Source organism: Coregonus clupeaformis, chromosome 20 (genome assembly GCF_020615455.1).
Source record: "Coregonus clupeaformis isolate EN_2021a chromosome 20, ASM2061545v1, whole genome shotgun sequence".
Lineage (NCBI taxonomy): Eukaryota > Metazoa > Chordata > Actinopteri > Salmoniformes > Salmonidae > Coregonus > Coregonus clupeaformis.
Genome location: NC_059211.1, coordinates 16,279,043 through 16,299,608, shown reverse-complemented (window position 1 = coordinate 16,299,608; position 20,566 = coordinate 16,279,043). Strand labels below are relative to the sequence as shown.

The 20,566-nt window shown below is 42.2% G+C and overlaps 1 protein-coding gene across 1 annotated transcript; it reads right to left on the bottom strand.

Moving 5' to 3' along the window:
• Positions 1-281: 281 nt before the first annotated feature.
• Positions 282-7,780, bottom strand: LOC121533704 (syntaxin-6). The gene is made up of 8 exons (XM_041839863.2): positions 7,611-7,780; positions 6,253-6,422; positions 5,942-6,036; positions 5,592-5,654; positions 5,194-5,322; positions 4,873-4,979; positions 4,498-4,592; positions 282-3,311 (listed from the first exon to the last, which is right to left on the bottom strand). The coding sequence occupies exons 1-8, from the start codon at positions 7,643-7,645 to the stop codon at positions 3,235-3,237; spliced, it is 771 nt and encodes a 256-aa protein (XP_041695797.1). The 5' UTR covers positions 7,646-7,780; the 3' UTR covers positions 282-3,234.
• Between the last annotated feature and the right edge of the window lie 12,786 nt (positions 7,781-20,566).

Below are 20,566 nucleotides of genomic sequence, written 5' to 3'. Positions count from 1 at the left end.
AACGAGCGACAGCTGCCTCTGATTGGGAACCACACCGGCCAACATAGATCTAGACATACTAGATCCTACAACATAGAACAAACACAACAAGGAATATACACACCCTGACTCAACATATAAGCGTTCCCTGAGTCAGGGCGTGACAGTAGGAACAAGGTCAGATAATGTATCATCCCTCTAAATGGTTAGGATCAGGTAAGGTTATTCTGATTCAAGATCTGTGACGAGTACCAATTTCCATCTTGAGCTAGGCCTATATACCCTTAAAAAAAACAGTAAAGTCAAGCAAATCATTCAGATTTTATTGAAATGAGCTGAAATCTTTGCAGCATCCTGCTTGTCAGTTTTATTTTTAGGACTCTTCAGCTACAGACGCTCAGCCATGATGACACGGAGGTCAAAAGGTTGAGGTTCAAGGGTAAAAAGTATTTTCATACACTCCAGGAGCATGCACACAACAAATAAAAGGTTGTTTCACGCAAACAAACACACACCATGACTTACAATGCCATGGACTGTACCCATTCTTCACAAACATCTCATCCACCTATCACTGTCACCAGTGACTTGGTTGTGCAATAAGTACAGTATTTAATGCTAAAGGTACTTTGTATCATAATACAGCTTTACAAAATGATTCGCAAAGTTTACGCATAACACAGCTTTTTTTGTGACGAACACGTGATTTTTGAGATGGTACATAATTGTCTGGGTCACTGTCATGCATTCAAATTGTCCATAATCTGAAATAAATGCAAATATTGTAAATTCCAAGTCAAACTCTTCCTACCAGACATAACACTTCTGAAAAGTGAAAAAATGAAAACATTTAAGTAAACTGATAAACAAATTGTTAAAATATTTTACCTCTAATGACACATACTGTAAATGAAATATTGTATTTCTAGTACAGTGAACGTGTAGTGTTAACTCATAATAAAAGACAAAACAATAAATGACAAAAAATATTTAGCTAACTTCATAATAAGTCCTTTGAAAGAACAGGAGTGTTTTCAGAACTCAGATTTTTGAGACTCTCAGACTGCATTTACACAGGCAGCCCAATTCAGCTTATTTTTTTTCTCTACCAATTGGTCTTTTGACCACTCACATCAGATTTTTTTCCAAAAATAATCTGATTAGTCAAGGACAATTACTGAAAAACTATCAGAATTGGGCTGCCTGTGTATCGACTGCCATAGAGAAAAACTTGATCACTAGAGTCCATTATATTTCATACAGTTGTACTATCACTGTTCATCACAATACCCTTATGTGTGGTTTTACTGTCTTGATTTACCATAAAGACTTCATGGCCTGTGGATTGAGGTCATTCAACCTAAAATACAGCGAATTAATGTATTACGTTCACATTAAGTCCTCAAATGAGTGGAGGCCTACTGAATCAAACTCATAAGTCTGGGTACCAGTCTGTTTGCCCATTTTCCCACTCCTTGCCACTCCTGTCATGCTAAACATATATCTTTGGCATATGGCACAGAGTACAAGGAGTGGAATGTTAGCTAAACAGACTGGTAACCAGGCTAACACAACAGTATCATTCTCCTTGAACTGTATAAGAACACACTGTGAAAGCAGAAAAAAAAACATGCCTGCATATTCATTCAGTCAACCCTCGACTTACAACTTGGTTACCGTTTTGAAATTGAATTTCCAGGTAGGGGGTAGGAAGCGAGACCAAAATGAACCGTTCTAGCCCTAGCATAACATATATACAGTATCATCCTAAGGCACTGGCTATGCAGAACACAGCAACTACCAGGGCCATATTCGTTAGGCACCAAACGTTAGAAAACTGACTGAAACAGGGACTACCTTGAACATCTCCAATAAGAAACACAATATTTGTTTTGCTACGGTGTGCCTTAATGAATACAGCCCAGGTGTGACTCAATCAGTCCCTTTCCCTTATTAATCCTTATTACAACATCATGGTTCCTGTAAGACTGATAAACCTTAACACTCATTCCTGGCAGGGGAAAGTAGGACAGGCTTCTCAATTAGCATTTAATTTGAACACAACACTTTGGTATAAGGGCCTTGTAAAAACTGCATAACACATTCAAAAACAAATGCATGAGGCTAGCTTAGATAAACAACCTAAGGTCTGTTGACATACTAGCTTGCCAACTGAATTGTACCTACAAGTATTTATGAAGTGCCTGGGGGCGTCATATACTGATTATAAGAATATTATGAAGTCTTTAGAAGGGCCCTCATGGTGAAGTGTTGTCGCTTTGACAACACTGACTGAAAGACACCAGACATATGAAGACATGCAAGCAAAGGTCATCTTGATGAAAACATTTTGCGTACAAGGTAAGAGTGCTCACATTAAGACAATAAATCAAGCTTGAGCCCTGTTCGAGATACAAAAGTATATGGTTTTGCTCCTTTCCATTCAGTATTGCAGGAAGTGACTTGATTTCACAGGCAGATGTTAAACACCTGTTGATAGTGTATAAGCAGATGCCAAAAATACATGAAGCACAAAATGAAAGAACATAGATTAAGAAAAAACAATAACATATTAAGTTAATCCATTGTAGTGTGGTTAGTGATACGTATACTCGCTTAGCAATATATAATTTTCCTTGTTACTCCAGTGTTTTGTTTTAACTATGACCAACTACGATTATATATACACAGTTTAATATACTCGTATAAACCTGTTACGCAGTCAGTGCATGAGAAAACAAAATATATTCAAAAACTATGACCATGGTAGCTGTAGGGGTTTTCAGCAAGAAACAACAGACAAGGCCCTCTAAATAAACACACTAATGATTAGTCTTCTTCGTACATCATTTTCTGAACATGAACACTAAAATGCCACAAGGAGTTTGAACTACCCTGGTTTACCTCAAACAGGTTTCTATAAAACATTTTGAGGACTAGTATTCACATAGGATCAAATCCTACCAAAAATTGTGCATGCACAGAAACTAAATCTTTCACGCCAAGGGAGGTTTAAGTTGAGTGCAGGTATCTAAAACGACGATTGAGAACGTTGCTTGAGAGGAAACTGCAGCAACATCACTGTATATACAGCATATGCAGTAAAAAGGGGGTCGGGGTAAGATAGCCAACTCCCTATGTCAATGGAAACCTTGGATGTTTCCCCAAGCACCATGTAAAGTCCATCCCTATGGTCAAACGGAGACAGGGGTGAGGGGGTCAGTGGGAGTGTTGTCGTGGTGGACGGTCTGGTCATCACAGGATAAAGAAGAGAATGAAGACCACAAACAGAATGGCCAGTAGAATACCAATAGCACACCACTGTCGCCGGTCTGCAAGAGAAAGGAAGAGAGAAAAACAGAGCGAGGAGAAAATTATGAAGAGGGTGAACTGTATCAAACAACGAGAGGAGCCATTTACCTTTTTTTGTTGTTGCTTTCAGACATGTTCAGGCATGAGAGGTCCAACTACTAGGAATTCATGTTCTATGGAGAATACCATGTCTTTCGACCTGAAATATTCATCTTCAAAGTTGCAACTTGAGTGGCACGTTGCAAAGAAGAGTAGCAAAAAGTAGGGGGAAAATAATACAATAAAGTACAAATATAAAACCCTAAGCGCATTGTCTAGGGCATTGTTTCCCAACTCCATGTCCTCGAGTACCCCCAACAGTACATATTTTTGTTGTGGCCCGGAAAAGCACACATGATTCTACTTGTCAACTAATCATCAAGCCCTTGAGAAGTTGAATCAGCTGTTTTTGTCCGGAGCCAAAAAAAATGTAATAAAGAGAGTCGCACACTATGTATAAACTCCCAGTAATTTATTGGGTAAAAAAACTATAAATTACTGGGAGTTTATACATAGTGTGCAACTCCATTTGTTTTTATAGCTTACAGTTTATTCTCCGTTAGTCAGCACCTCTACACTAAGTGATGTTTTCTGGGTGTGTGCCAGCTCATGCTTTTTATTAGACTATTATTTGTCCGGAGCCACAACATAAATGTGTGCTGTTGGGGGTACTTGAGGACCGGAGTTATGAAACACTGGTTGGTCTAGGGGCCAGGGAAAAGTACTGACAGGATATCCTGACATAAAAAAGGACCCGATTTCATTTGACTCCCTGTCTCCTGAGTTCTTCTTGTTGGAAGCTTCCTGAGAGGGTTTCCTTATAAGGAGGTGCCACCACTTTTTGTTCAGCCGCTGATCCTTGCTGACTCCAAGTTGTCTTGCACAGACGTTCCCTTAAACAGGAAGTTAATGACTGGGCCTTCTCTCTCAAGTCAAGCATTTATCATCTTTAATGAGCACCCATACATAAGTGGCCTGGCATATTAGGGAACATCAAAAGACATCCACAATAATACTATACCGCCACTTAAGTAACCTCTAACTCACATCTCCAAAAGTTGCAGACTTTGATAACTTGCAGTAGTGGAGATGATGCCTGAATTTTGAAGTGTATTTTTAACCTAGGTAGAATGGTGGTGAATAAAGAGACTATGCTGCATTACTTACCGGTGGTCATGTTGGAGACCTTGGCCAGCTTCTTCATGACGTTGTCAAGTCTGGAGTGGGTACCTTCCATCTCATGGGAGAAGTCATCCAGCATACTACAACAGAGAAGACAGGCTGCATTGTAGATACCATGAAAGATGTATATTGTATTGACAAAGCGTCTCAGAGTAGGAATGCGGATCTAGGATCAGGTATCCCTGTCTATATAATCTTATTCATTATCATCTACAAGTCAAAACTGATCCTAAAATCAGCACTCCTAGTCTGAGACGCTTGATACATACGGCACCTGATGATCTGTGCAGACCTGAAACCCTAATCCTCATGTTATTGATTAATGTTGCTGTGGTTGTGTATCAGTGGATGTTTACGTACACTGTCTGTTCGTCTAACTCCATGCCAATCCTCTCAGACATGTTCTTCAGCACCCCGATGGTCCCAGACACCAGCTCCAGCTGGTCTTCCTGCTGCTCTGCCATGAGCTGACACACACGCACGCACACACACACCCACACAGGTCAACGTCGCTGACTTATGTCACGTTATTAATTTCACACAAAGTATGTTGCAAATGATACAGAGTAAAAAGATCAATAAAATGATTCATAGTCAAACGAATGTAAAATCCAGCACCTAGTAAGTACAGCAATCAACATATGTGTACATAAGCATGAGAGACATTTTTATTAGCTATACCTGCTGCTGGGTTTGCTGCTCCTCAATGAACTGGGAGTTGGCCGTCCGTAGCTCTTGGTCCAGGCGGGTGTATTTGTCGGGTCCTGGTTGCCAGATTGGGCCTTGAGATCCACTGTCCCCTAACAGAGCCTGGGGGAGAAGCAATGATTACATAGGAGATCTGCTGAAGTATGTGGACATCCTGCCAATACGAATTGCACTTACTCTCTGACAAATGCTAACTATGGATGTTTGCAGTGTCAACGATCAGATAAAGCAGTACGCAACCTTCTGCTTTAAAATGTGCTACACGTTTGAGAAGTGCATTCCGTCATACTGCATAATTTCATGCAAAGTTGCAAACTGTAAAAAATTGCTTCAGTAAGATCTCAGCCCAATAGTTACATAGAGCTACACACCTGTCTGATTTTCTTGTCTGACATGGCTAAGGCCGTTGGACTGGACATGTGGTCTTTCATTTCCTGAAATCGAAAACAGCAAAACACAGCAGTGAGATAAAACACAGTATGTTCAATAAGACCTAATAATAAAGGCATGCACCATGCATCAGCCACCATATCCACATTGGCTGATCATGGCTATAAAGAAAACACAACATCTCTAATTATTAAGGGTCCTAACACTGAAGGTGCAGCAACCCTATTCTTTTTGTTATGGTTACTGCTGTTTCCAACTATATTTGTGTGTGATGGCTACTCCAAGTTAAACTGGAATCCTTCCAGGACTGTGTGCCTTAGGCCTGACTCACCTTAACAGTTTGTCTGGTGCTTGTGATGAAGCCTTTCCGTTTGGACAGCTCCACTGCGTCCAGATTGAACTTCTTAGGGTTTGATTCAACAATACTTGCATTTACTGTTAAGGAATAGCCTATTCAACAAAGACATGATAAATAATCAAATCATTTTACTCTCTATGAAGATTGAAGTCTACTACACTTGCAGGATGCTGTACTCTTTAAAGTACTGTATTCTATTCACAGATTAAGCATGGTTCACAATGTTTTGATAAACCAGTATATATGCAAGTTAAACTAAGAGTCATTTTATGTTGAAAGGATATTGATGGTCTCATCAAGATCCTCCAGGTCCCAGTCGATGGACCGCAGACTGTTTCTCAACTCATTGGTGGTCCAATCCACCTCCTCCTTGGAAGCACCACTGGGATCCTGCAGCAGCTCGCTCCATCTCTGGTACAGCCCTTGAGCGGTGTTCACGGCCTTCTGGACCTCACTGGAGATTTGTTGAATAGGATAGTCTATATTAAAGTGCATCTACAGTATCGAGCTACCTATAGCACATAGAAATCCAATACTGTGTATAGCTAAGAGGTAGCCCAATAATGGACTAAAGGAGTCTAACGTTACTCCTTATAGTCCAAGGACCGTACATGGTCTGTTTAGAAGCACATTTTCTTGGGCAGACAAAATAGCCAAATACACCAATCTAAACGTGAATCGATTCTCAATTGCGGTTTGGTTCTAGAAACATAAAGCCATTTACTTTAATATCACAAATGCAAAATATACACTTACTATACACTGTTTTAACACAGTTGCAGCTGACAGTATTTTTCAGTGACAATGTTTGTGGCGTCTATCTTCCATTTACACACAGGTGTTTGGAGACGCAGATAGCTATTTAGCACACAGGTAGTCATCTGTCTTCCGTAAACAGGTGGAGATATGGCCATGTGGGAACTAATCTTAGGAAGGTGTGTATCAATTTAACCTTTTTATTTTATTTTATTATTTCTCGCCGATATGAAAGATAAGGTCCTTATGCTGCCAAACCCGTACCGCAAGCGATCTGTTTTAATGTTAAGACCAAGCGTCGTGGCTCTTAACAAAATACCCCCTACAGAACTAAAGGCTTTTGTCCAATGACTTAGCTAGCTATGTGTAATGTATTGGAACTGAGAATCATGATCAAGGCGGGCTAGACATTGAAGTTGACATGACGTTAGTCACCGAGGCATATTAATATAACCACACATACAATATCATTACATCAACCCATATAGAAAAACATGTAAATTAGAATATTTGCCATAGCTGTCGATCTTACATTAACCATCAAACATTGTAACTAGCTAAGTTACCTCCCAGTGAGTCTGCGACAGCGAGTTACTCGTTTAACGGGCAAGTTAAACGTTAGTTATACATGACAATAACCAACAAGCGCCACAAAAATGCAAATTGCTATTCATGTCTCTCACCATTGTGACTGCTGAGCTGTTAAACACGTACGCAATTTGCTAACTGACTAAACAGATAGCTAAACTTGCTAGCGACAGAGCCAACTACAACAATTCCCCTTTGTTCCAAGCTAGCGTTAGCCATCCTTGCTAAAGCCATCCTTGATGGCAAACAAGATACTAGAAACAAGCTAACGTTATCTGATGAAGCCTTAGCTACTTACCCTTTGACGACGAAAAACGGATCTTCCATAGACATATTGCTAAATAATTTACTACGATACTAATGTTTAAAACTCATATACCCCTTCGAGAGGCATGCCTGACTTGTTGACTGTCAAAAACAACAACAAAACGAGGGGCCCTGTGTTCTGTTTACATCATAGACGTTAAAACCAGGGGCCTGTTGCACAAAACTAGGATAAGGGATTAAGCCAGGATATCTTGGTGATCCTGGCTCAATTGATCCGTAATCCGGTTGCACTAAAGATGGATAGGGGGCAGGAGGATATGTTATGGTATAAATTACCATGGAGATTTATTCTGTGGAGCTAGCCTGCTCCAGACCAGGCTAAATTCCAGGATCTATTTAATCTCATCCCTAATGTCAGTCAGCAGTCACCACAAATGGAAACCAATAGTTATTTCACTGCTCACTATACATTGTTATCACATATAACTAGACCCACTGTCATTATTTAAACGTTTGTGATCATTAATTTCAATGATTTTGGATAAAAAATGATTTTTAGATGATGTTGCTATCATTAGATAATTTACAGTTTCCCATAGACTATAAGGCTATATATAAAATGATAGAATATTAGGGCCACAGAGGGGAAAAAAACACAAGTCATAATATTGTAACCAGTTGTTTTAAAGGAGGACAGTTGTTAAAATGACAGATGTGGGGCATTTCGTGAAATTGTACTTCAGTATGGTTTCATAAACAAAGACATGCTGATGTGCCAGAATATTAAGTATCACATTGTCATAAGTATCAAAACTGTAAAAACAATATGTAGCTTTTCTGCAGAAAGAACCAGCCTCATAAATTTATGACTTTATCCTTTTTCTTCAGTGTGGCCCTAGTACTCTGTCATATAAACAAATACACATTCCATATGAATATAAAAACACAATGTGTAACATTATGTTCCTTTATTGAATAAGGACAAAACAAAGCAGGTAAACCATCAGCTCCTTTCGAAACTGAAGTCACAGTGACTCTACAAGATGGAAAGCACAGAATCCAAGCATATTATACAAAATGATACATACACATTCAAAGGTCTGTATATAACACACCCTGCATGTCTGCACACTAAAATAAATGCAGGACAAATCCATACACATCAACTGAACAGACAAATGAATGGATGCAGTAGCCTCCCTGCAGCCTTGTATTACACACAGTATACCGCACAAACATCATAAGAGGCCAAATTCGTAAAAAAACGAACCCAAAAAAACCCAAATTCCTCTGCCACCGCAGGACATATTTAACCAAAATTGAAAGCACACATACTAACTAAAATAATTCAACACATATTGGTCCCTCAGCAGCCGACCACTGTCGTCATCAGGGAAGATTGCCGGATTGTCCCAGTCCATGGCTGGTGGCACTCTGGGGGCCCTCTCCTTCCTCAGGCAGGCCACATTGTGGAGGACAGCACAAGCCACAGTAATATCACATGCCCTAACAGGGCTGACCCTTAATTTGTGAAGGCAGTGAAAGCGTGCCTTCAGGAGGCCAAAGGTCATTTCAACTCTGGCCCTGGTCCTGGCATGGGCATGGTTGTAGGCCTGCTGTGCTTCCTGGGGGTCTGTGAAAGGTGTCAGGAGAAAAGGCTGGCAGCCATACCCCCTGTCTCCCAGCAACACACCAGAGAATTCACCTGTCAACACAAAATCTCATCATTACTACCTCATAAACACAGTGATATTCTTGACACAGCCATGATGGTTATAAATAGGGGTTGTGTGGCTTACCTTGTGATAGGCACTGATAGATTTCAGAGGCCCGAAAGATTCTGGAGTCATGGACTGAGCCAGGCCATTTTGCCACAACATTGCTGATCACACAGTCAGCATTGCAGACCATCTGAAATCATAAGATGAGGAATATTACACCAATCAATGCACATCACTGGCAATGCAGAGTGTTCGTCAATGGACAATATCAAAAAGTTATGTTCACCTGAACATTAATGCTGTGAAAGGATTTCCTATTCACAAAATCGGCCTCATGGGCACCTGAGGGGGCTTTTATCCTTATGTGTGTGCAGTCCACTGCACCAATGACATTGGGGAAACCTGTCACACAAAGTAATGAGTATCCTACTATGTGTTAACAGTTGTCCTGTAATTTGTAGATCCTCTTACCTGCAATCCTATAGAACTCCTCTTTGATGTCACAGAGTCTTCTGTGGCCAGGGAAGGAGATGAAGACATCTGCTAATGCTTTGATAGCCAGACACACACTCCTTATTGTGCGGCAAATTGTGGCCTTGTTCAGCTGTTCTGCATCCCCCACTGAGTACAGGAAGGCTCCACTAGCAAAAAAGCGCAAGGCCACACAAACCATTTGCTCCACACTCAGTGCATGGCTCCGTGCAGTGCGGTGCTTAATCCTGGGACCCAGTAGTCTGCATAGATACCTGATGCCATCTGCAGAAAACCTGTATATTTCATATAGATGGTCATCAGGGAAGGCCAGTGGGTCCAACCGGTCCCTGAAGACCCTTTCTCGCCTGAAGGCTCTCCTCAGCACAAGTGCTTCTTCATCCACCACATCTCGCACGAATGGGCATGCCATTGTCAGAGCAGAAAGGAACACACAATTTTGGGCCTTCATATAGGCTAGTGGCCACACCTGGTGCTGGGGGGTGGGCAAAAGAGGGCGATGCCTTATAACGATGACTTGGTTGTACTGATTGCTGGGAAAATAAAAAAACCTTAGAAAGATGCCACCGTCCTGTGTGCTCACAATAAGAGCTCATATGTCATGGCTCACTTGACTTTACGAGAATATACCTAATTTTTATTTTGAGCTGTGTCATCTTCTTGGAGCTGGGGGAGGAAAGAAAAATAATGATTAATACATTTGTGTTACAGTTAGCATACAGTGTACATTGAAGGCATATCTCACCTCCCTCTCAAGTTTTTTTATTTCAAGGTCCAGTTTCCTAATTGTCCTCTTTTTTATTTCGGACTCCAGTGCAAGATTTTCCATCTTTTTCTTCTTGTACTGAATGTCTATGTCTGCCAGTTCTATTTGGCGCCGGAGGTGGTTGCCATACAACTTTCTGATAGCTTGTGAGCTCTGTGAACACAATACAATTAGCGCAGCTGGAATTTGGCAGGATGTGGTGTCCTTTTATTAATACGCACTATGTTGCCAGGCTGGTTTTCCCACTGTATAGCATCTGGGTCCTGTAAAAGAAATTAGATTTTTTGATTTTGATGAGGACTCCTCACCATTGTAGAGTAAATAGTACTTTCACAGTCTTAACATGATACCTCATGCCTTCTGGAATCCAGAGAGATGGTCTCCTCCTCATCATCGTCTCCATCATGTGCTGTTGCTGCTGCACTGGGGCCTTCACCCTATCACATTTAATCGGATTCATATTGAAGCTAGTAGACAAGACATGCCAGGCCTACAGTATGCCTTTGATGGAGTACTCACTGGATCAGCATCGTCTGGTGCTTGTGCTGGTGGCTCTAACAGGAACACAGTGCTGCCAGACACTGCAAGGCAATAGGTAAACCAAAGTCAGACAGTCCAAATTGATTCAATATGAATGTGGTTGTATCCCATGTAGAGATGGAAGGACATACCTTGAATGAAGCGGGTGGCATCTTGGGAGGAACCTATGCTCGTCTCTTTCCCCCAGGGATCCCCTCTAAGACGGGCCTGCCTTTATTTAGCTCCAAGGCCATGTCCTCTGCTGGGGTAAGGTCAGCCTTTGGTGACCCACCACCCGTGCCTTGTCTGTGGGTATTCTTTTTCACTGCTAAAACAGTACAGACAATGTGTGAGCAGGCACCTTCTGGGTACAATATATGCTTGTGCTTTGTTAAATATTAGTCAGGGACCATACCATTCTGCAGAATGTTCTTGTATTTGATTTTGACCTGCTGCCATGTCCGTTTTGGCCCGTTCATGTTTAATCTACACACACACACACACACACACACACACACACACACACACATTTAATGGAGTCACACTGCAAAAAATTACTTGGTATTTTTGTCTTGTTTTCAGTAAAAATATCAAAAAATTTATCATAGCTTTATACAGTGTGATGGAGTTACTTTACACAATTTCACTCATATCTGCTGTGCATTTCAATTAAAAATTTAACCGTTTCATAATTACAGTACAACTGCATTTTTGGAGATGTGAATTAAATATTTGAATTGTAATTGTGATGTTTCAGCGGAGCGGTGAGTGTGTAATTGTGCACTACTTACGCATTCAGGCGGTCTGCAATACTTTGCCACGCTTTTTCTCTTTGCTTTATCACTGTGGCGGTGTTGCCTTTCTTCTTAATTATATATTTTACCTCCTCGTATGCCTCCATGAGGATTTGTGCTTCCGACGGGGAAAAGTACGCGGCTCTAGTTGCCATGGTAAATCAGTTAATCTGTGATCTGTGGCGGGGTCTATTTGAGTGAGCCGTGAGCGCGCACCTATCCAGGATTGGTTTCACCTGGCTTAATGAATCCGTGTCTGCTCATCCTGGCTTGGTCTTTGTGCAACCAATTAAGCCTGGACGCACATGTTTTGGCTTCATTGAGCTCAGCTGAGTCATTTATCCCGGATGTCTTAATTCTACTTTTGTGCAACAGGCCCCAGGTTTACATGTGGGCAATCCGACTGCAAGTGAGGGAGTTCTATTAACCTGAGCCGCGGTGTACCGGTCTATGGCCCGTGACGTGAACGGGCAAAAGGGGTGAGGGAGGAGCGCCTTTCTCAAGTGCTCAAATCGAACAGTCCTAGCTATGGCTTGTTTGAGTGGTAAAACTGAAGCAAAGCATCCGAATGCAGGCGAAAGTGGGGAGGTGCATCAGCTACAGCTGAAAGTCAGACACTGATGTGGTTTTCCAACAGCAAGGCTCAGTGCAACATTACATTTACATTTAAGTCATTTAGCAGACGCTCTTATCCAGAGCGACTTACAGTTTAGTCACATTATTACATGGCAGTGTTGCCATTGTTTGTAATGTCGAAATATTTTGTTTCTCCAAAACCCATATCACACACCCACAAACTGTAAATATACAGTATGTGTGTACATTTTACTATCAATTGGCGAGAGACTCATATTACATTCATTTGTACATATTCATTGTACATGTGAATCGTGGCAAAATTGCTTCCTTTTTCCACAGTTGCAGTCGAAACTTCATGACCTTTGATCACATGGTTGTTGTAAAGTTCATGCAGTCGACATGTAGGCGCAAATCGGACAATTTTATCCCCATAATGCAGGGTTCTTCAGTTCCGGTCCTGGAGGGCCGAAACACCTCTGTTTTTCATCCTCTCCTTCTAATCAGGGGCTAATTCAGACCTGGGACACCAGGTGAGTGCAATTAACTACCAGGTAGAAATAAAAAACAGAAGTGTTTCGGCCCTCCAGGACCGGAATTGAAGAACCCTGCCATAATGCAACACACTTTGAAAGGCGATTTGACGAAAGTGATCCACTCGAACGCGCCCCTAATCTGCTCCACTTAGTCATGTTGTCTACCGTGCAGCATGGTGCGTCAAAATACAATTTCGAATTTTCATTAGGACGGCAGATAAAGCGTTTTTATCAAAAGCAATCACTTTTGCATGTGAAAACACAGAATCCTAGTAATTATATTTAGTATTTTATTTAAGAGTTTTTTTTTTGCACTTTATTAATGTATTCGTCTCCCTCGCCTCAGTCACGTCTGTCCTTCTTAAAATTGTTTTATGACAAAATAAATAAAATGTGCCTCAATCAGGTCTCTCCTTTTTAAAATTATTCCTACTCATTACCCCACACTCTTAAAGGTAGACTCAGCAATATGAAGTAGATTCAACAGCACGGGTAAATTTCCTCAACAACTAAAGGCGTTTGCATGCTTACCATCCAAATCAGTTTGGAACAGTTTGTGCATATATTATGACAGCATTTTGTGAAGTTTTTGTTAGTTTTGATTTTAGTTTTTTTTTGGCTGTTTGTGCATACAAAACATTTTCTAGAGGCAAGCCGAAGTCTACGCCCCTTCGTCGGGGATTGGTCAACAGTAGGGATCCTTCAATTAAGTGTTTGTTGTCATTCAAGGAGAGAAGAATCGTTTTCATGCACATTTTTTCACTTGAGAAATACTGCACCAAACATCTTAGTTAGATGTAAAATTGCGTTACGAAGATCTCCTTGGCAAAAACGTCAAAATTAATGACCGATTTTATTTTGTTATCTTAGATTAATTCCGACTATTTTGAGCCAGTCTGGCTAAGGCGTCTCAAGATGGACAAACAGTACTATTGCCGCTTTTTTCTCATTTTTCAAGTGAAGGTATTTTAAGGGAGTATGCTAGCACACTCGTTCGGTTCGGCAAGGCGCCAGCCAAACCGAGGCATGCTGATGCCTTAAGAGTGTTGAAGCACGAGGCTCAATTTCTCCACTGTTTTGGTGCCCTGGCTTCCACGCTATAACAGTGTGAAGCGAACCCGTGCATATGCGCAGATACTGTGTTGCATCTTGCTCATCTCAATGGGCATGTTTGACATTGCAGCCGGCTTTATAGGCGAGTCCAGACTGACTGATCTACAAATCACCTTGCAGCATAAATAACTACTCAATATTATTTGTAGACCAGCCAGTCAGTCAAAATGTACCCATACAACACGGTTTTGATGCTCTCGAACACGGCCAATATCTGCGGTGCTGCTCGTAGGAACATAATTTCACTGAGTCTATCTTTAATCTAGCCTGTGCTGTGTTACTTTTGTTGTGAGCTGACTTCACAGTGGGTTTTGAATGGGGCACCTAGCTCACTCCTGGGAGGCAGCCCGGTTCCAAAACGAAATGCCATCACTTTTCACCCAGTGCAAACTCCTCCCTCCGGGTGTAATCTGGGCCAGATTATCGAATGGAAAGGTCTAAACAGAATCCTTGGGACGTCCCAACTCTGACGTCACCCCAAATATTTAGATAAGTAATGTTAATGCTAGCTAGAAGTATTTGTCTTTAAAGCCTAGCTATCTAATCACTCATTACACTGGACATTGTAGATGAGAAATCACCTTCAGCAGGTAGCAAGCCATCAACCAGAGGGTCGCTGGTTCGTATCCCAGGTAAAATAATATAAAATAATAATATTAATAATAGTATCCCAGGTAATGGGATAATCTGGTGGGGCACTGACAACTTCTATCTCCAGACGTTGTGCACTTGAGCAAGACACTTAACCCCTATAACTGCTCCAGCTACAACTGCTACACCTTGCACTTAAAGAGGCTTTACAGAGGTTTAGTTTGTTTATCTCAATTTTTGGCTTGGGTTTTGCCTGGATGGTTCACATTATGATAGCCTATAACATCAATCTATTTCTTAACTCATGAAACCATTCAATCTGTAGTTGTAGGCTAACCATACAGTATAGGCTTTTTCTCATGGGCGTGGGGAGGTGTGCCTCATTTTTGCTTAAAGGCCCAGTGCATTCAAAAACGTGATTTTCCTGTGTTTTATATATATTTCCACACGGTTAGAATAATATTGTGAAAATTATGATAATGTCCTTTTAGTGTAAGAGCTGTATGAAAAGACTGCCTGAAATGTCAGCCTGTTTTGGTGGGATGGACTTTTGGCCTTCCATGGTGACGTCACCATGTGGTAAATTAGTTAATAGACCAATAAGAAAGAGAGTTCTAAACCTCTCTGCCAATAACAGCTAGTCTTCAGTTTTCCCCTCCCCACTCAGACCACCCCCAGACAGTCCCAGCAAAAATCTTGCTTGAGAAATTGCCCTTTGCTAAGAATATATTTTTGTTTCTTTTTTACTATTTTAATTGAAAACAACCACAAGAAGGTACTTCATTGTTACCCAGAAATGATTTGATATTGAGATAAAAACGGCTGCATTGTACCTTTAAGTAATTGCTGGCCAATATTTTGTCCATTTAGGGGACCCTTTTTGTCTCAAGAGACCCCCAGCAAAAGTTGTGTATGAACAACACATAAAAAAGACTCTGCGACAGGTTTTGACTGACAGAAGACGCTATTGGATCCCAGGCTGGGCTATAGTCGACGTCTTGGAAATGGGTGCATCTAAATTATTTCCTCGATTCCTCCTGTCCTCTCTCCTCATCTCCTTCTCAAAACGCATTGGAGCCTGAGGTTCCCCTCTGAACTTCTACAAGAAAACAAACTGAGAAGGCGGTGACGACAGAGGTTGCGAGGAATCAAGGGAATAAAATCGAGATTCACCCTTCATTTACTAACAACATTTGTTTTCTGATTGGCTCAAGGTTGAAAGCCATCACTGTAGCAGAGTAAGCAAACAAATATTATACAGGTTGAATCGGGAAAGATGGCCACCGCTCTCTACAACCCGGTAGGTGATCCCTGAACACACCATGTGGACTGCAGGTGATGGTTGGCCACTGACAGTTTTTGGACCTTTAACCCCTACAACTGCTCCTTCCACACCAGTGGTTACTGATGGGATCCATCATGCTAAGAAGGGATGTGTTTGAGAGCAACAATTTTGCTCATTCGGTGTGTTTGAGATAAAATATTGCAGTCGGCAACTCCAGACTGACTGATCTACTTCAAATAAAATAAAATGTCATTTGTCACATGCGCCGAAAACAACAGGTGTAGACCTTACCGTGAAATGCTTACTTACAAGCCCTTAACCAATAATGCAGTTAAGAGAAATAAGAGTTAAGAGAATTTACTACATAAACTAAAGTAAAAAATAAAAGAGCAACAATAAAATAACAATAACGAGGCTATATACAAGGGGTGCCGGTACCGAGTCAATGTGCGGGGGTACAGGTTAGTCGAGGTAATTGAGGTAATATGTACATGTAGCTAGGGGTAAAGTGACTATGCATAGATAATAGATAATAAACAGCGAGTAGCAGCAGCGTCAATGCAAATAGTCCGGGTAGCCATTTGATTAGCTGTTCAGTAGTCTTATGGACCTAGACTTGGCTCTCCGGTACCGCTTGCCATGCGGTAGCAGAGAGAACAGTCTATGACTAGGGTGGCTGGAGTCTTTGGAAATGTTTAGGGCCTTCCTCTGGTATAGAGGTCCTGGATGGCAGGAAGCTTGGCCCCAGTGATGTACTGGGCCGTACGCACTACCTTCTGTTGCGCCTTGCGGTCGGAGGCCGAGCAGTTGCCATACCAGCCGATGATGCAACCAGTCAGGATGCTCTCGATGGTGCAGCTGTAGAACTTTTTAAGGATCTGAGGACCCATGCCAAATATTTTCAGTCTCCTGAGGGGGAATAGGCATTGTCGTGCCCTCTTCACGACTGTCTTGGTGTGTTTGGACCATGATAGTTTGTTGGTGATGTGGACACCAAGGAACTTGAAGCTCTCAACCTGCTCCACTACAGCCCAGTTGATGAGAATGGGGGCGTGCTCGGCCCTCTTTTTCCTGTAGTCCACGATCATCTCCTTTGTCTTGATCACGTTGAGGGAGAGGTTGTTGTCCTGGCACCACACTTCCAGGTCTCTGACCTCCTCCCTATAGGCTGTCTCATCGTTGTCTGTGATCAGGCCTACCACCGTTGTGTCGTCGGCAAACTTAATGATGGTGTTGGTGTCGTGCTTGGCCACGCAGTAATGGGTGAACAGGGAGTACAGGAGGGGAGTAAGCACGCACCCCTGAGGTGCGCCCGTGTTGAGGATCAGCGTGGCAGATGTGTTGTTGCCTACCCTTACCACCTGGGGACGGCCCGTAAGGAAGTCCAGGATCCAGTTGCAGAGGTGTTTAGTCCCAGGGTCCTTAGCTTAGTGATGAGCTTTGAGGGCACCATGGTGTTGAACGCTGAGCTGTAGTCAATGAACAGCATTCTCATGTAGGTATTCCTTTTGTCCAGGTGGGAAAGGGCAGTGTTGAGTGCAATAGAGATTGCGTCATCTGTGGATCTGTTGGGGCGGTAAGCAAATTGGAGTGGGTCTAGGGTTTCTGGGATGATGGTGTTAATGTGAGCCATGACCAGCCTTTCAAAGTACTTCATGGCTACAGACGTGAGTGCTACATGTCGGTAGTCATTTACAGAGGTTACCTTGGTGTTCTTCGGCACAAGGACTATGGTGGTCTGCTTGAAACATGTAGGTATTACAGACTCGGCCAGGGACAGGTTGAAAATGTCAGTAAAGACACTTGCTAGTTGGTCAGCGCATGCTAGGAGTACATGTCCTGGTAATCCGTCTGGCCCTGCGGCCTTATGAATGTTGACCTGTTTAAAGGTCTTACTCACATCGGCTACGGCGAGCGTGATCACACAGTCGTCCAGAACAGCTGGTGCTCTCATGCATGCTTCAGTGTTGCTTGCCTCGAAGCGCGCATAGAAGTCATTTAGCTCATACTTATTTTCCACCATAATTTGCAAATAAATTCATTAAAAATCCTACAATGTGATTTTCTGGATTTTTTTTTCTCAATTTGTCTGTCATAGTTGACGTGTACCTATGATGAAAATTACAGGCCTCTCTAATCTTTTTAAGTGGGAGAACTTGCACAATTGGTGGCTGACTAAATACTTTTTTTCCCCACTGTATGGACTGAAAAACTGTCTGTATCATGTCACCAACAATTGGGGTAAGTGTTAAAGGTCCACATGTCCAACTGTGGGGAATCCTCCTTTAAAGTAGCCCACAGGCATGTTTTTTTAAACACAAAAATCTTGCAAATTATGACCCACACATGTCCAGACAATGACTTGACAAATCACCACATTTTATACTGAGCTATAGGCTCAAGAGACACTTATTTTCCATTATGATTAGAGTGCATTTTAACACACCCCTCCTGCCACATAACTAATGCATACCTAATACTGCGTTCATAGCCAAGTGGGAAGGTGGTAATTACCAGTTCTGAAGTCGTAAATATCAGTTGGATGCATTCACGTGCTTTTAACTTGTTGAGAAATGCTGATTGGCTAATGGCTGCGTCAACTATGAACTAAAAGTACACCTATCATGCTTGTAAACAAATTAGTGTTAAAACAACATCATAGATGTTTCCCCCTTCTGATAACCAGGTGGCGAATCGCATCTCTGCATGTCTGGCAGACATATCAGTATGGATGACGGATCACCACCTCAAGCTGAACCTTGGCAAGACGGAGCTGCTCTTCCTCCCGGGGAAGGACTGCCTGTTCCATGATCTCGCCATCACGGTTGACAACTCCGTTGTGTCCTCCTCCCAGAGTGCGAAGAGCCTTGGCGTGACCCTGGACAACACCCTGTCGTTCTCCGCTAACATCAAGGCGGTGACCCGATCCTGTAGGTTCATGCTCTACAACATTCGGAGAGTACGACCCTGCCTTACACAGGAAGCGGCACAGGTCCTAATCCAGGCACTTGTCATCTCCCGTCTGGATTACTGCAACTCGCTGTTGGCTGGTCTCCCTGCCTGTGCCATTAAACCCCTACAACTCATCCAGAATGCCGCAGCCCGTCTGGTGTTCAACCTTCCCAAGTTCTCTCACGTCACCCTGCTCCTCCGCACACTCCACTGGCTTCCAGTTGAAGCTCGCATCTGCTACAAGACCGTGGTGCTTGCCTACGGAGCTGTGAGGGGAACGGCACCTCCGTACCTTCAGGCTCTGATCAGTCCCTACACCCAAACGAGGGCACTGCGTTCATCCACCTCTGGCCTGCTGGCTCCCCTACCTCTGCGGAAGCATAGTTCCCGCTCAGCCCAGTCAAAACTGTTCGCTACTCTGGCACCCCAATGGTGGAACGAGCTCCCTCACGACGCCAGGACAGCGGAGTCACTCACCACCTTCCGGAGACATTTGAAACCCCACCTCTTTAAGGAATACCTGGGATAGGATAAAGTAATCCTTCTACCCCCCCTACCCCAACCCCCCACCAAAAAACAAAACAAAAAAACATTGTAAAGTGGTTATCCCACTGGCTATAAGGTGAATGCACCTATTTGTAAGTCGCTCTGGATAATAGCGTCTGCTAAATGACGTAAATGTAAATGTAAATAGATTTATTGTTATAAATAATGTTTTTATGTTGCATTTAACTGCCGAAAAAGCTGTTATCGAGGTCATTTCCAGAGGTCAGCATGTGGGAGAAGTTGGAGCTCAAAGATGATAGATGAGTTTCCCACCAGTTGGAGGGGCGTATTTATCCCAGTCTTCCATGCTTTGTTTTTTGTTTTATATGTGTGTGTGTGGGTGTGGACTTCATTATATTTTAGTTAATAAATACCACCTTCCCACTTGGTTATGAACACAGCATAACAGTCTCCTGAAACAAAACACCACTACCCCTCCCCCTCCTAACGGTTCCATTCAGTAGAATTTGCCTTTGCCAAGACACAGCACAAAAGCATCATGTGACCTGGCTGAAAACAGGCAAAGCATTACATCAGCTCAGGAAGTCAGCAATCAAAAGAAAAGATACCGTACTCTAAAAGGGGACACAGCATTACAGCAGAAAAGAGCTGTATGTATGTATTATTGTTGTTGTTCTAGCGAAAAGACTATACTAACATTTTGGTCGGAGAGATAACACTAAGGGGAAATCTAAACACATTTCTGATGTTAAAAGTATGATTATTAGAAACATTTTGGACTAATGTCAAATTGATTTAAAAAATCAAATGGTCAAATAAGCGCATTCATAATGTGAAATCACATGAGTAGCCTACACTATAATAAGCTATAGCCTATGTCTTGGGTGTTATATTTTATTATGTGCACTTTTATATATTTTTTGGAAGGCTATTTCCACCCGTTTAAAATTGTGTCTACCCCTTTAAATCACTCTCCCAGGTTTGTATTTAAATCTGATGTATCTTTTAAGTGCACGCCCATTGGTCCATATGGATTTGGCGGGGCAGTATTCGTAGTGATTGTAAAGACGACACGTATTTTCATTGGCTGGCCTGGTTGTTACGTTAGGGTATAAAGCTGTGTTAAAAATAGAAA

What these genes read in the sequence shown, in the direction of transcription:
- LOC121533704 (XM_041839863.2), bottom strand. Translation starts at nt 7,645, where the DNA reads ATGTCTATGGAAGATCCGTTTTTCGTCGTCAAAGG. An exon ending in CCGTTTTTCGTCGTCAAAGG is followed by an intron (nt 6,423 to 7,610) that starts GTAAGTAGCTAA and finishes ACAAATCTCCAG; the next exon opens with TGAGGTCCAGAAGGCCGTGA. An exon ending in GGATCTTGATGAGACCATCA is followed by an intron (nt 6,037 to 6,252) that starts ATATCCTTTCAA and finishes CAGTAAATGCAA; the next exon opens with GTATTGTTGAATCAAACCCT.